Source organism: Barbatula barbatula (assembly GCF_947034865.1).
Source record: "Barbatula barbatula genome assembly, chromosome: 17".
NCBI classification, from domain to species: domain Eukaryota; kingdom Metazoa; phylum Chordata; class Actinopteri; order Cypriniformes; family Nemacheilidae; genus Barbatula; species Barbatula barbatula.
Window position 1 is genome coordinate 20,962,875 of NC_136780.1, and position 14,586 is coordinate 20,977,460.

Genomic DNA, 14,586 nt, shown 5'->3' on the forward strand with positions numbered 1-14,586 from the left:
GCGAGATTCTAAAGTCACAAAGCGATCGGTCTGCGCATTCCTGCATAAAGTTGAATACAGTAGTTTATTCATGGTCTACAGTTCGATTCTGGGCAGACGTATTTCTTCACAAGAGAGCTGCATGGTTACATTTGTTGAAGTGAATGCTATTTTAATGTGTTTAAGTTTAATAAAATACATAAACAACAGAAATGTGCAAAACGATCCCAAATCGAAGGATTTGTATTTTGTATTTGTTGAAATAGTTGTTGTAGTTTGTGCTTAAGTGAAATCGATCTGGCCGTTCTCTCTGTACATCAGTGAGCCCGCGCTGCCGCCCCTCCCCCACCTCACAGAGACAGACGAGTTTAAGGCCACTCATTATAATCAAATTATCATCTTATATTGAAGTCTTGTTTTTTCTTTTATCATTATTATTATTTATTTTTTTACAATATAAGAACTTATATTTAGTTTATTAACTAAAAACGTCTGAAAGTATTACAAATCAAGCTGTCACATGAAGTTTTAGAGATGATTTAAAAGAGTTTATTGTAAAGCAGTCAGTCTGCTGTAGTGAAGTTAGAAGAGTTTGTGCCTCCCTTCCCCCACATGAGTGAGCTGATGGAGGGTTACCCTTCCCCCCACACCACAGAAGCACCAGACCTCACAACACTAAATCACCAACATTCACAAAAACACCTTTTAATGGATGTGATATGCAACTAATTTATCAACAATATGTTTGTGATCTTATTCTCATGTTTTGAAGAGTATATTTAATAAAGGATTATGGAAAAGGAAATTATTCCAGTTAGAAATATACAAATCAATTAAGTTTATGAAATCATGGGTGTTGCAGATTGTAAATGTTTTAAGTGCGTTTTGCTTGACAGATGATGAAATTTAAAAAACATGCAAGATTATGTGTGAGATAAATTATATAACATCTTCCTGAAGCTGTGTATAACTGCACAACCAAACTAAATGAAAAGCAGTTTCAATGTCATTTAGGGGTGTTGCAATATTATCCATGATTAATGATTATTTTTATAATACTACACATACTGTAAATAATATTGCATAATCTGGTTGACACTTCGTTATAATGGAGGGTGGTGGGGTTAGAATTTTGCTTTATGGGCCATCCCGATAGCACACATCCCAGATAGCACAGGTACATCTGTAAGATGACTGCTAAAGATCTGGAGATCTGGGAAACATCTGCTGTGTTAAAACATCCTAGAATGAGCAGTTTTACATCCATTCTAAATCATAAACATGTTACAGAGGTCTCCTCTGTGACATCTGACAGCAGACGTCTCCGAGACTTTTTTAAAGAGATTTATCAAGTGTTTTTACACAGATGTTTTTGGGATGGTTTACTGTCCCAGATAGCACAGGTACATCTGTAAGATGACTGCTAAAGATCTGGAGATCTGGGAAACATCCGCTGTGTTAAAACATCCTAGAATGGGCAGTTTTTCATCCATTCTAAATCATAAACATGTTACAGAGGTCTCCTCTGTGACATCTGACAGCAGACGTCTCCGAGACTTTTTTAAAGAGATTTATCAAGTGTTTTTACACAGATGTTTTTGGGATGGTTTACTGTCCCAGATAGCACAGGTACATCTGTAAGATGACTGCTAAAGATCTGGAGATCTGGGAAACATCCGCTGTGTTAAAACATCCTAGAATGGGCAGTTTTTCATCCATTCTAAATCATAAACATGTTACAGAGGTCTCCTCTGTGACATCTGACAGCAGACGTCTCCGAGACTTTTTTAAAGAGATTTATCAAGTGTTTTTACACAGATGTTTTTGGGATGGTTTACTGTCCCAGATAGCACAGGTACATCTGTAAGATGACTGCTAAAGATCTGGAGATCTGGGAAACATCCGCTGTGTTAAAACATCCTAGAATGGGCAGTTTTTCATCCATTCTAAATCATAAACATGTTACAGAGGTCTCCTCTGTGACATCTGACAGCAGACGTCTCCGAGACTTTTTTAAAGAGATTTATCAAGTGTTTTTACACAGATGTTTTTGGGATGGTTTACTGTCCCAGATAGCACAGGTACATCTGTAAGATGACTGCTAAAGATCTGGAGATCTGGGAAACATCCGCTGTGTTAAAACATCCTAGAATGGGCAGTTTTTCATCCATTCTAAATCATAAACATGTTACAGAGGTCTCCTCTGTGACATCTGACAGCAGACGTCTCCGAGACTTTTTTAAAGAGATTTATCAAGTGTTTTTACACAGATGTTTTTGGGATGGTTTACTGTCCCAGATAGCACAGGTACATCTGTAAGATGACTGCTAAAGATCTGGAGATCTGGGAAACATCCGCTGTGTTAAAACATCCTAGAATGGGCAGTTTTTCATCCATTCTAAATCATAAACATGTTACAGAGGTCTCCTCTGTGACATCTGACAGCAGACGTCTCCGAGACTTTTTTAAAGAGATTTATCAAGTGTTTTTACACAGATGTTTTTGGGATGGTTTACTGTCCCAGATAGCACAGGTACATCTGTAAGATGACTGCTAAAGATCTGGAGATCTGGGAAACATCCGCTGTGTTAAAACATCCTAGAATGGGCAGTTTTTCATCCATTCTAAATCATAAACATGTTACAGAGGTCTCCTCTGTGACATCTGACAGCAGACGTCTCCGAGACTTTTTTAAAGAGATTTATCAAGTGTTTTTACACAGATGTTTTTGGGATGGTTTACTGTCCCAGATAGCACAGGTACATCTGTAAGATGACTGCTAAAGATCTGGAGATCTGGGAAACATCCGCTGTGTTAAAACATCCTAGAATGGGCAGTTTTTCATCCATTCTAAATCATAAACATGTTACAGAGGTCTCCTCTGTGACATCTGACAGCAGACGTCTCCGAGACTTTTTTAAAGAGATTTATCAAGTGTTTTTACACAGATGTTTTTGGGATGGTTTACTGTCCCAGATAGCACAGGTACATCTGTAAGATGACTGCTAAAGATCTGGAGATCTGGGAAACATCCGCTGTGTTAAAACATCCTAGAATGAGCAGTTTTTCATCCATTCTAAATCATAAACATGTTACAGAGGTCTCCTCTGTGACATCTGACAGCAGACGTCTCCGAGACTTTTTTAAAGAGATTTATCAAGTGTTTTTACACAGATGTTTTTGGGATGGTTTACTGTCCCAGATAGCACAGGTACATCTGTAAGATGACTGCTAAAGATCTGGAGATCTGGGAAACATCCGCTGTGTTAAAACATCCTAGAATGGGCAGTTTTTCATCCATTCTAAATCATAAACATGTTACAGAGGTCTCCTCTGTGACATCTGACAGCAGATGTCTCCGAGACGTATTGCAGATGAGCAAACTGTCTATTGCAGATGTAAAAAATCGAATAGACGTCAAATAGATTAATGACAGATGTATACGCGCTATCAGCATTTTCATCTCTAAGACATCTACAATATGCAGTTTGCTCGTCTGCAATACGTTTCGGAGACGTCTGCTGCTAAAACTGCTTTTTAAAAGAAATTTATCAAGTGTTTTTACACAACAGATGTTTTTGGGATGGTTAACTGTCTGCCCTCCCCAGATAGCACAGTTACATCTGTAAGATGTCTGGTAAAGATCTGGAAAACATCTGCTGTGTAAAAACATTTGCTAAACATCTTAGAAAGTGCTGTTATACATCCATTCTAAATCAAACACATCTTACAGACGTCTTATAGAATTCTATATGACGTCAGACAGCAGACATCTCCGAGAAATTTTGCAGATGAGCAAACAGCAAGTACGTGTGCTATCAGAGTTGTGCTATCTGGATTGTGATAATAGTGATAATTGTCCATGATAAACATAGTGCAGTGTTTTTTAGTGCCCACTGCTCTGCAAGTTCGTATGTTTTCTCTTATCTAGCACACCTGATCGAATCCATCAGTTCATTATGAGGGATCTCTATGAGCTAAACTGAGAGTGTCGGATAAGAGACAGATATCATTCTGTGTCAGGATTCTTTCTTAATTGTTTTGATTTATTTAAATTAAACATGTATACCTAAAGAGAAAACATCCATTATTAAATAGTATAAAATATCATGTAAAAAAGATCATGAATTTCCCATTCCTATTCTTATTGTTCTATATGTAAAATCTATGGTCATGTTATGCTTGCATATGACAGTCCATTAAGTAAAAGTGAAAGTGTAAGTTTTTTAATTTAGGGTTAGGTTAGGGTTAGATATCAAAATAAATAATTTGCCACCAATCTCTCAATCCCTTAATAAAAACGGTTTTAATTGATTAAGCCAGTTTATTTCCAGTGTATTATTAAAAAGATGGGAATTAATAATGTTCCAACCACATTGGTTAAAAGTTTGAATAACCTACTTTTTAATATAATGAGGTTTGTTTTACCATGAAAGTTAATTATGATTCCAGGAAATTTTTCCATACGGACTTATATACATGCAGCATAATATGTTAGTCGATATAGAACTACTTATTTAAAATGAAAACATCTGCCTGGTAGATCTCTCTGACCCACTGGCTGTGACGCAACAACACATGGAGTGTTCGACTTCAATCGGCGCTGCTCAGATCGAACATATAATGGCGTCAGAACAACGCGAGATCAAACAGTTTCGTAAACTCGGGAATGAGAATACTCGCGATACTCCATGTTATATGTTGTTCGTCTGCGCAGCGGAGCAGGAAGATGAAAACTGCGAAAGACAAATTCAGAGCGTGAGATATATTCGCTCTTTTATGACATCGCTTAACTGCATTAGGACGATAAATTCATTATTATGAAAAGGGTTATGAAGTGATTGTTTTTTTCCCACTGTATTTTGGAGCATTTCTTAGCACGTGACTCACGCGATCGTAACAAACGTAAGAACGTCATTTGCGTACCCAAATAAGCAACGACGGACAGGTTTCGCGCGAAATGCAGACACGTGATATCACCTCATTTTCCACTATTTCCCGCGAAGAGAGAGAGACCTACGCAGCGATTTAAGGACCAAGGTGAGTTTTGACCTACGATTTACGACCAAATTGCAAAATAATAAATCGAGTGGTGTTTGAGTTTTGTCAATAAATATATGATGTTAAGGGTTTTGTAAATGTTTCGATGGTATGGCACTTTTCACCTCATTGGATTATTTGTGTAATAACAATATTAATTGCTTAGGAATAATCATGGTCAGCATTAATATCATTTTGTTAAAGTAAATATAATTCGTAAGATTAAGTTATCCATACTTTACAATCTTAAAACGAATAAAACAATTGGTAAGTTAATGATCATTCCCGGGTCCACCTGTGTTGTAAGCATATGCTTTTTATAATTGCATTTAGGCTAATTAATCGTATACATATTTTTAAATACAGGTTATGAAAAAAACCTTAAGTGTTGTAAAATTGCTGTAATATGCTTGTGCATAAATGTTTAATGTTTAGTGATATCAGTATTATTATCATCCAGTTAGTGGTGGAAATTGCAGAGATTTCTGTAATATTTTAATAATTTGCATAGTGTTTGGAGGGTATTATGTAGACTTAAGATAGAAATCCTCTACATTTTGAGCTAGAACTCAATTCTGCTTTAAAAATCTCTTCCATTGTCTACTTATCTGTGTTGCTTGTTTTAGTGGGACATATGCTTGATTATACTGTTAATGTATAAATAATATTTAATTTCAGTCATTGTATCAATATTGGCACCAGCACTCACCATGCTGACAACATCAAAAAAAAGACGCATGACACCACTTCAGGATGCTAAGCATCACATTGCCTGCAAAACAGACAAGCCTGGGCTGGAAAATAAATTTATCAATAAATATAAAGGTAAGATAAATTTCACATTGAATAATTCACATTCAGTTTAATAAACATTTAATATGAGGTCCACAGGTTGCCCAGTATAGTCTAATGCAGTCAAATTTAACAAAATATAGCGATAATAATGTTTGTGTGGGTGTTTGGATATGAATACAGCTATTTTTTATTTTAGCATGGCTACTAAATAAATATTTTAATTCAATATTTTGTGATAGTTTCAATAATAGCTCACTTTAAAAGAATCTCTGAACTTAATCAATTTTTCTCTTTAGGACGTGGAGTTTTCACCACTGAAGCCTTTTTTAGAGGTGATTTTATTGTTGAATACAGAAGTGAACTTCTGAGTTCGGAGGAGAGTCTTGCTCGATCTGAACACTGCAGTGAAGTTGAGAGCACATTCTTGTTTGATTTTCAGTGGCATGGCAAACATTGGTGGTGAGTATAGAATTGGTGGCTTGATGTAGTAGGGATGCTAAAATATCTTATTACACGTCTCATTGATACTTGATTCTGATTGGCCAGTTGCGACATTCCAAGTGTTGTTATTTTCCAATAACAACAGCTTCAAAACTAAAAACTCCATGTGACCCGGATGCTGCAAATCATTTTGAGAGCTACAGATTAATATGACATAATATTACTTTTAATGACTTCAATGACGTTATATTTACGAATTATTAAACCAATTTGCCTGTTAATGCGTTTGAACGTTGTTCAACCAAACCACCTTATTTAAAACCAAAACTAAACGGCTTTTCCTCGCGTAAGTCCTGCATTCTGTAAAATATAAGGAAAGTTTTGGCTACAGTGACATGCTTTCTGTTGCGTTCTCTGGCATGATTTGCGTTCATACTGTCCCCTTTCCAAACCAAACTGTGCTCCAGCCAAACTCTTCCAACCAGGCAAGTGGCACGGTTGCAAGCACTCCCACTAGTCAATCAAACCAGGCTTAAGGTGTCAAACATGCTTCAGGGTGTTCGATTGGGACAATGTGAGTAGGTCCCTATACTTTAAAGGGGTAGTTCACAAAATGAATGGTTTTTATTTTAAATGGTCTAAAATATTATCTTTTATTTAATGACTGCTTTGTGTAATCATGTTTTAGTGCTTATACCAATTGATCTTAACAAATATAATTTGTAGGCAAGTTTCCTGAACTGTGTGGTTTAGAAGAAGCACAAGCAAGTTTAAAATAGCCAGGATTTCAAAAAATAATGGATTTAATATTTTGGAATTAATTGAACTTTGAATGAGCATGTTTGACCCCCCCAAAGTCTGGTACGTTTGAATAGTGTGAGCCTCGACTGTGCATTGGCCTGGTTGAAGAGGTGGGTTCGGTCACGGTGTAGTTGGGTTTGAGCACGGATGGAGTAGTCTGATTTATGCAACGGTTTAAATTCTTCCTTTAGCTTCAACTGTCACTGTTAAAGTGCCAGTTCACCCAAAAGTAAAAATTCTGTCATCATTTGCTCACCCTCTTGTCATTTCAAACGTGTATGACTTTCCTCTGCAGAACCCAAAAGAAGAGATTTTAGAAGAATATTGAAAACCGAAACATTCACTTATTGTCACAAGTCCATCTGTGCCAGTTAACCACATTCTGTAAAAAATCTTGTTTGTTTAGTGGAAGAAAGTTATACTGGTTTGAAATGAGCCTTTGAGACATCATGCATCACTGCCGAAATGATTGGCTTTATGATGTTGTCGCAGGAGTTACTTTAATATGAAATGCTGATCTTATCAAACTTACAAACTTAGCATTATGATGAACTCTATTGTGGTGAACGAGAGTGCTTTCTCTGTTTACTACAAAATAGTTGCATCATAATCTGAGAAGGGTCTCGGGTTAAGATTGTAAAGTACAGTGAGAATGCAAGCCACAAGACAAGTGGAGACATTTGTGCTCGAGCACAGGGTTAAGGGCAACCGTGCATTCGGTATTGGTTTGTTTTTCACCAGACCCATTTGTGTTTATATAGACTTGTACTAGCTACTCGCTCTTTAGGTGTAAATGTGAAAAGAAAAACAAGTATTGAACAAGTGTTGTCAGTCACTTATTCTTAATGGGATTTGATTTATTTATAGCATGGATGCATCTGAGGAAGATGGATCTTTGGGAAGACTGGTCAATGACGAGCACAAAAATCCTACTTGTAAAATAAAAACAGTTGAAGTGAACCAGCAACCTCATCTGTGTCTTTTTGCTGTCCGAGACATTAAACCAGGAGAAGAAATTACTTACAGCTATGGAGACTCAGATTGGCCTTGGCGAGAGAAGGTTAAATTAAATGTTGATTTTTAAAAAAAACATTTTCATCCCTTGCTATTCTCTTATCATATATTTATATTGTGTTCTTATATTTCTTTGATCAGGCCACAGAATCCAGTCTCAGTGGTTTGGGTTCACAGAAAGCGGTAAGTTTACTTATAACAAACTGGTTCGTTTCCACTGAGCGGTACGGTTTGATACAGTTCAGTACAATTCAGCACGGGTAATCAGGCTTGCATTTTCACTGCCAACAGTACCCTTACTTGGTAGGCATGGTGTATGCCAGAAAGAAAATGGCGGTTCCTGTGTTCTCGTTCCCCTTGTAGCATGTGCAAGTGACGGTTCTCTGTAAACCAATCAGCATTCTGCAGTGAGTCTAGCTCCACCCATTAGGTACCGTACTACTGTGCTAGCTAACCTTACGAAAGGGTCCCAAAAAGTGGTACGGTATGGTTCGCTTTTTTGGCACGATTCACAAATTCTGACAGTAGCAAGGGAAATGATTCTGCACCATTCTGTACTGTACCGCTCAGTGGAAATGAGCTAAAAGACTAAGATTCCTGTGTCTGTATCTATAACATGTCCAAAGACTTGCACACATGAAACAAAAGCAGCGATTGTCTTTATTTCCATATCGTGATGTTCAGTTGTGCTCAAAAGTTTACATACCCCTTTGCAGAATCTGGAAAAAGCTGAAGCTTTTGGAAAAATTGTAGAAAGAGTTATCTCAACATCATACAGTAGTTACTGCTGGACATGTGTCAAATATCCAGAAATGCTGAAAAAGCAAATTGTGGAGGACCTGGGTGATTGTTTTGAAGATCAGTGGACAGTCTAATGACTCATGACAAACAAGAAACCCTTAAACAACTATGACTAAACATCAAAACTCTCATTGATTGTTTAGGTAACATCATACAGTATTAAGAACCAGGGGCGTGTAAACTTTTGCCCTAGGGTACAGAAAATCTGTTATTATTCTTTAGTGTGAACTTAATGTTAATATTTCTTTAGTGAAATAACTTGCTCAGGGCAGGACTCATCACAAAAATAAACTTAATAATAAACCTTCATTTTCAAAAATCCTCTTATTTTTCCAAAAGCTTCAGCTTTTTCCAGATTCTGCAAAGGGGTATGTAAACTTTTGAGCACAACTGTATATCCAAGTGAACAAACCATTACATTTACTTTTTGTTTACTTCTGTGGTGTTTTGTATAATGTGTTTGGGTGTCACAGCTTTCATTATTGTTCATGTACATTTTACTCATTTCAATAAAAAAAAAAAAATATATATATATATACGCAGGAGCGGTTTCAGTCAAGACTAGCCAAACTACGAGAACACCACAACAATAGCTTGAAGCGCTTTGGTAGAGCAGAATTAGAAAAGAAACACAAAAAGACTGCCATACGTGAAGATTGCATGGTGGGTATTATGTGAACATGATCATCGTGTTACTTAATACAGAATTGATTATTTATGTTTCTTCATCCTTTTGTGATTATAATTTTATTCAAATTTTATTTGTAGGCATTCTCTGTAGCATGCACACCTGGATCCTCTTTAGGATCCTGTGGTCCGGTGACATCTGTAAAGGACATACCACCCTCAGGCCTATTGCTGCCATCATTACCCTCACCTGACCTTAAAATGGCCACAGCATCTTCCTCTCCTGTTCAGCCCTCATCACCAGACCTTAAAATGGCCACAGCATCTTCCTCTCCTGTTCAGCCCTCATCACCTGACCTTAAAATGGCCACAGCATCTTCCTCTCCTGTTCAGCCCTCATCACCAGACCTTAAAATGGCCACAGCATCTTCCTCTCCTGTTCAGCCCTCATCACCTGACCTTAAAATGGCCACAGCATCTTCCTCTCCTGTTCAGCCCTCATCACCTGACCTTAAAATGGCCACAGCATCTTCCTCTCCTGTTCAGCCCTCATCACCTGACCTTAAAATGGCCACAGCATCTTCCTCTCCTGTTCAGCCCTCATCACCTGACCTTAAAATGGCCACAGCATCTTCCTCTCCTGTTCAGCCCTCATCACCTGACCTTAAAATGGCCACAGCATCTTCCTCTCCTGTTCAGCCCTCATCACCTGACCTTAAAATGGCCACAGCATCTTCCTCTCCTGTTCAGCCCTCATCACCTGACCTTAAAATGGCCACAGCATCTTCCTCTCCTGTTCAGCCCTCATCACCTGACCTTAAAATGGCCACAGCATCTTCCTCTCCTGTTCAGCCCTCATCACCAGACCTTAAAATGGCCACAGCATCTTCCTCTCCTTTTCAGCCCTCATCACCTGACCTTAAAATGGCCACAGCATCTTCCTCTCCTGTTCAGCCCTCATCACCTGACCTTAAAATGGCCACAGCATCTTCCTCTCCTGTTCAGCCCTCATCACCTGACCTTAAAATGGCCACAGCATCTTCCTCTCCTGTTCAGCCCTCATCACCTGACCTTAAAATGGCCACAGCATCTTCCTCTCCTGTTCAGCCCTCATCACCTGACCTTAAAATGGCCACAGCATCTTCCTCTCCTGTTCAGCCCTCATCACCTGACCTTAAAATGGCCACAGCATCTTCCTCTCCTGTTCAGCCCTCATCACCTGACCTTAAAATGTCCACAGCATCTTCCTCTCCTGTTCAGCCCTCATCACCTGACCTTAAAATGGCCACAGCATCTTCTCCTGTTCAGCCCTCATCAGCTGACAGTCTGCCCTGTCATGCATCCACATCTGTGATGTCGTTATCACAGGTGTCTAAGACACTCTCACTTAGGGAGGTGAGTAAAGGAGATTAGTGAAGGATCTGTATCTGTAAAATGAACATCAGCATTATTGTGACTTTAAACAGTTTAGCACTGTCAGGACAAAATTGCATCTGCATGAATTTACTTGCACACCTTAAAACCACAGTAGTGTTAAATAACATCCAGGTATGCTTTTGTTGTGGGTTCTGATATAAGCTAAGGGCATACATATCTATTGTTTTAGATTTAAAGTACTACAACAAGTTTTTAATAAGCAGTGTTCATTTTGTTGGTTGGTGAATGATCATTGCACATGCTGTATTATTTGTTTATTGGTTTTTCTTCTCTTCCAGATGCACTTAAGGCCATCAAGAAAAAGACAGGTACTGTTGTATGCTAAATAATTTAAATACTGGTAGCCGTCTATACCATTATGCACGTTTAAACATTTGATTAAAGAATACATTAGTTTTGTGTATGATTTGATTAAGTGTGAAATTCTCTCATTTAGTATTCTGGAAGTGCCTTAAATGATTCAGACCTTTCGGACTACAGTGATGTGGATTACGTACCCCAAATCAGCTCTGATGAATCAGATGGTAGTGCTTCTGAACATGACATCTCTGAAAGCTGTTCAGTGGCAGGGGGTTCATCTGAGAGACGTATGACAAAAGTGTCATCTAAAAGGATGAAATGCCAAACTAAAGAGACAGACACGTCACCTCACAAAAGGACTTTTGTTCAGGCAATGCCATCACCAAAGAAGGACCGCAAATCATATAACAAAAAACAGTACTGCATCTATTGTTCTAAGCCCTATTCAAAATTGGCAAGACATCTCGAGTTTGTCCATCAAAATGAGGTAGAGGTCGCAAAGGCTGTAGCATTTCCAAAACATTCTAAACAAAGGCGAGTCCAGTTAAACCTTCTTAGAAAAAAGGGAAACTTTGCCCACAACACAGATGTGGTGAGAAAAGGACATGGTGAGATGATTGCTTGTTACCGCCCCAAAGAGAGCAAAAACACCAAAGATTTTATTCACTGTGTTTATTGCCAAGGGCTTTACAACAAGCATAGCCTTTGGAAACATATCAAAAACTGTCCACTCAAACCTAAAAATGATGAAGGCAGAAAAAGAGTTCGATCTCTCTGTGCTCTAAAAACACCAGTAGGCTTAGAGGTTAGCAAAGCCTTCAAGAAAATACTTTCCTTCATGAACTATGATGATGTTTCACGCACAATTCACAGCGACACGTGCATCTTGCAACTGGGAGAGTACATGTTCAACAGGATGGGATCTGATGTGACCAAACATGACTACATCAGACAAAAGATGAGAGAAGTTGGCAGACTTCTTCTTGAAGCAAGAAAGATTACTCCACTGCGAACAATGGCGGACTTTATCATACCAGCAAACTTCAAACATGTCATATTAGCTGTGAAAGTTGTGTCTGGCTTTGACGAAGAGACAAACTCCTACCGCATTCCCTCTTTAGCTCTCAAACTCGGACATTCCTTAAACAAAATCTGTAGCATTATTGAGAGCAATGCTATGATGAATGGAGACCATGAGCGTGCAGATTGTGCTCGAGACTTCAGAAAAGTACACCAAGCAAGGTGGAATGAATACATTTCTGCTGGTGCTATAACTACATTGAAAGAAGCAAAGTGGAATGCACCACAGATCATTCCTTTCACTCAGGATGTCAAAGTTCTGCATGCACATCTAGAGAAAAAACATGATGAGTTCCTTAATAAACTCAGAAACAGTAAGTCTGCAGAAAACTATGCTGCTCTTGCCAAAGTCACACTGTCCCAAGTCATCCTTTTCAACAGACGAAGAGAAGGTGAGGTGTCACGGATGCTTTTGTCCGCTTTTCAAAGCCGGGATTCTTCTGAGTTACATGAAGACATAGCCATCTGTCTTTCTGAGTTTGAGAGGAAGCTGTGTAACCACTTCACCAGAGTAGAAATCCGTGGTAAACGGGGGAGAAAGGTTCCTGTGCTCCTCAAGCCTTCATTGGTTTCTGCCATGGAGCTACTTGTTGAAACACGTGAGGTTTGTGGTGTTCCAGCTCAGAATCCCTTTATGTTTGCTAGATCTGGAGCAATGTCTGCTTACAGAGGAGGAGAGTGCATACGTAGAGCTGCTAATGAATGTGGCATTAAGAATCCCGAAGCTCTCTCATCAACCAAGCTCAGGAAGCATATAGCAACCATGTCAAAGGTTCTTAACCTTGATGAGAATGAAGCTGACCAGCTGGCTGATTTCCTCGGTCACGATATCAGAGTCCACAGACAGTATTACCGGTTACCGGAGGGGACATTGCAGCTGGCAAAAATGAGTAAAGTCTTGATGGCAATGGAGAAAGGAACACTGTCCAACTTCAAAGGAAAGAGGCTTGATGATATTGAAATCGACCCAAATGGTATGGTTATAATTGGAATAAGGCTAAAATGTCAGTCCATATTTACAGTGTTTGTCATCATATTTCACAAATTAAATACACTTAATACATTTCCTATTGTTGTAGAGCGAGTTGAGGAACCAGATGATTCCATATCAAGTGATGAGGAGGAAGTGGATGCAGCAAGATGCAGTGACATTCCTGAGACAACAGCACCAGCAGACACTGACCAAGCATGTGTCTCACAAAAGGATGAAGGTACAAAATTCTGCGAACCACAGCAAAGCATTAATCGAGTAACTAAAAAATATCTACACAAGAAAGTGTTGGGTATTACTCATTAATCATTGACTTTAGTTGTGATGAGGATTTTCATTTTTTTAGGATCATCAATCCTTCCAAAAAGAAAATGGGAGAACGCTGAGGTAAAAGCAGTTGAAAAACACATGATGAACTTCATACAGACATGCAGAGTTCCTGGTAAGCAAGACTGTGAGAGATGCATTCAGGCAGAGCCAGAAGCCTTAAAGGAACGCACATGGACTGGAGTGAAGAATTATGTGCGAAACAGGATCACGACTTTGAAAAGAAAGGGTGGAATGTAGAATACTTCATTGGTTTTACTGTAGAGAAAATAGAAAATGTTGAGGTAAAGTTAAAAGCACAATCCCTTTGAAGGTAATATTAATATAGTCAATTAAGAGAATATAGTGCATCGAAGACAAGCACTGATAATCTTTTCATGGTTTTGATTTTCATTATTTTCATTATAGTGTTCCTGTTTACATGTTTTCTTTAAGAGTAACCCTAATGTGCACTTTTGTGCAATATAGTTAATTTCTTTATTAATTGGAGTTCTTTAAGTAGACAAGAATATCTTAAAGAGAATTGAAGTAGAGGAAAAAAGATGGAGGATCGAAAGTAGAGGAAGAAAGTAGGGGAAGAAAGATGGAGGAGCGAAAGAAGGGGAAGAAAGATGGAGAAGAAAGATGGAGGAGCGAAAGTAGGAGAAGAAAGATGGAGGAGCGAAAGTAGGAGAAGAAAGATGGTAGACCGAAAGTAGAGGAAGAGAGATGGAGGAACGATAGTAAAGGAAAAAAGATGTAGGTGCGAAAGTAGAGGAAGAAAGATGTAGGAGCGAAAGTAGAGGAATAAAGATGCAAGAGCGAAAGTAGAGGAAGAAAGATGGAGGAATGATAGTAAAGGATGAAAGATGGAGGAACGATAGTAAAGGAAGAAAGATGGAGGAGCCAAAGTAGGGGAAGAAAGATGGAGGAGCGAAAGTAGGGGAAGCAAGATGGAGGAGCGAAAGTAGAGG

At 38.6% G+C, this 14,586-nt stretch overlaps 1 protein-coding gene across 1 annotated transcript; it reads left to right on the plus strand.

Annotated features, from left to right (window-relative positions):
- The first annotated feature begins 13,041 nt into the window (after positions 1 to 13,041).
- LOC306906186 (uncharacterized protein) lies at positions 13,042 to 13,911 on the plus strand. Its single transcript, XM_079477334.1, has 3 exons — positions 13,042 to 13,289; positions 13,395 to 13,526; positions 13,653 to 13,911. Exons 1-3 carry the CDS (start codon positions 13,079 to 13,081, stop codon positions 13,871 to 13,873), a joined length of 564 nt encoding a protein of 187 aa, XP_079333460.1. The 5' UTR covers positions 13,042 to 13,078; the 3' UTR covers positions 13,874 to 13,911.
- The last annotated feature ends 675 nt before the right edge of the window (positions 13,912 to 14,586 follow it).

Bases quoted from the DNA above. Each gene is read 5' to 3' on its own strand.
- LOC306906186 (XM_079477334.1), top strand. From the start codon at position 13,079: ATGTCAAAGGTTCTTAACCTTGATGAGAATGAAGCTGACCAGCTGGCT. The intron at 13,290-13,394 runs GTATGGTTATAA...CTATTGTTGTAG, and splicing joins TATTGAAATCGACCCAAATG to AGCGAGTTGAGGAACCAGAT. The intron at 13,527-13,652 runs GTACAAAATTCT...TCATTTTTTTAG, and splicing joins TGTCTCACAAAAGGATGAAG to GATCATCAATCCTTCCAAAA.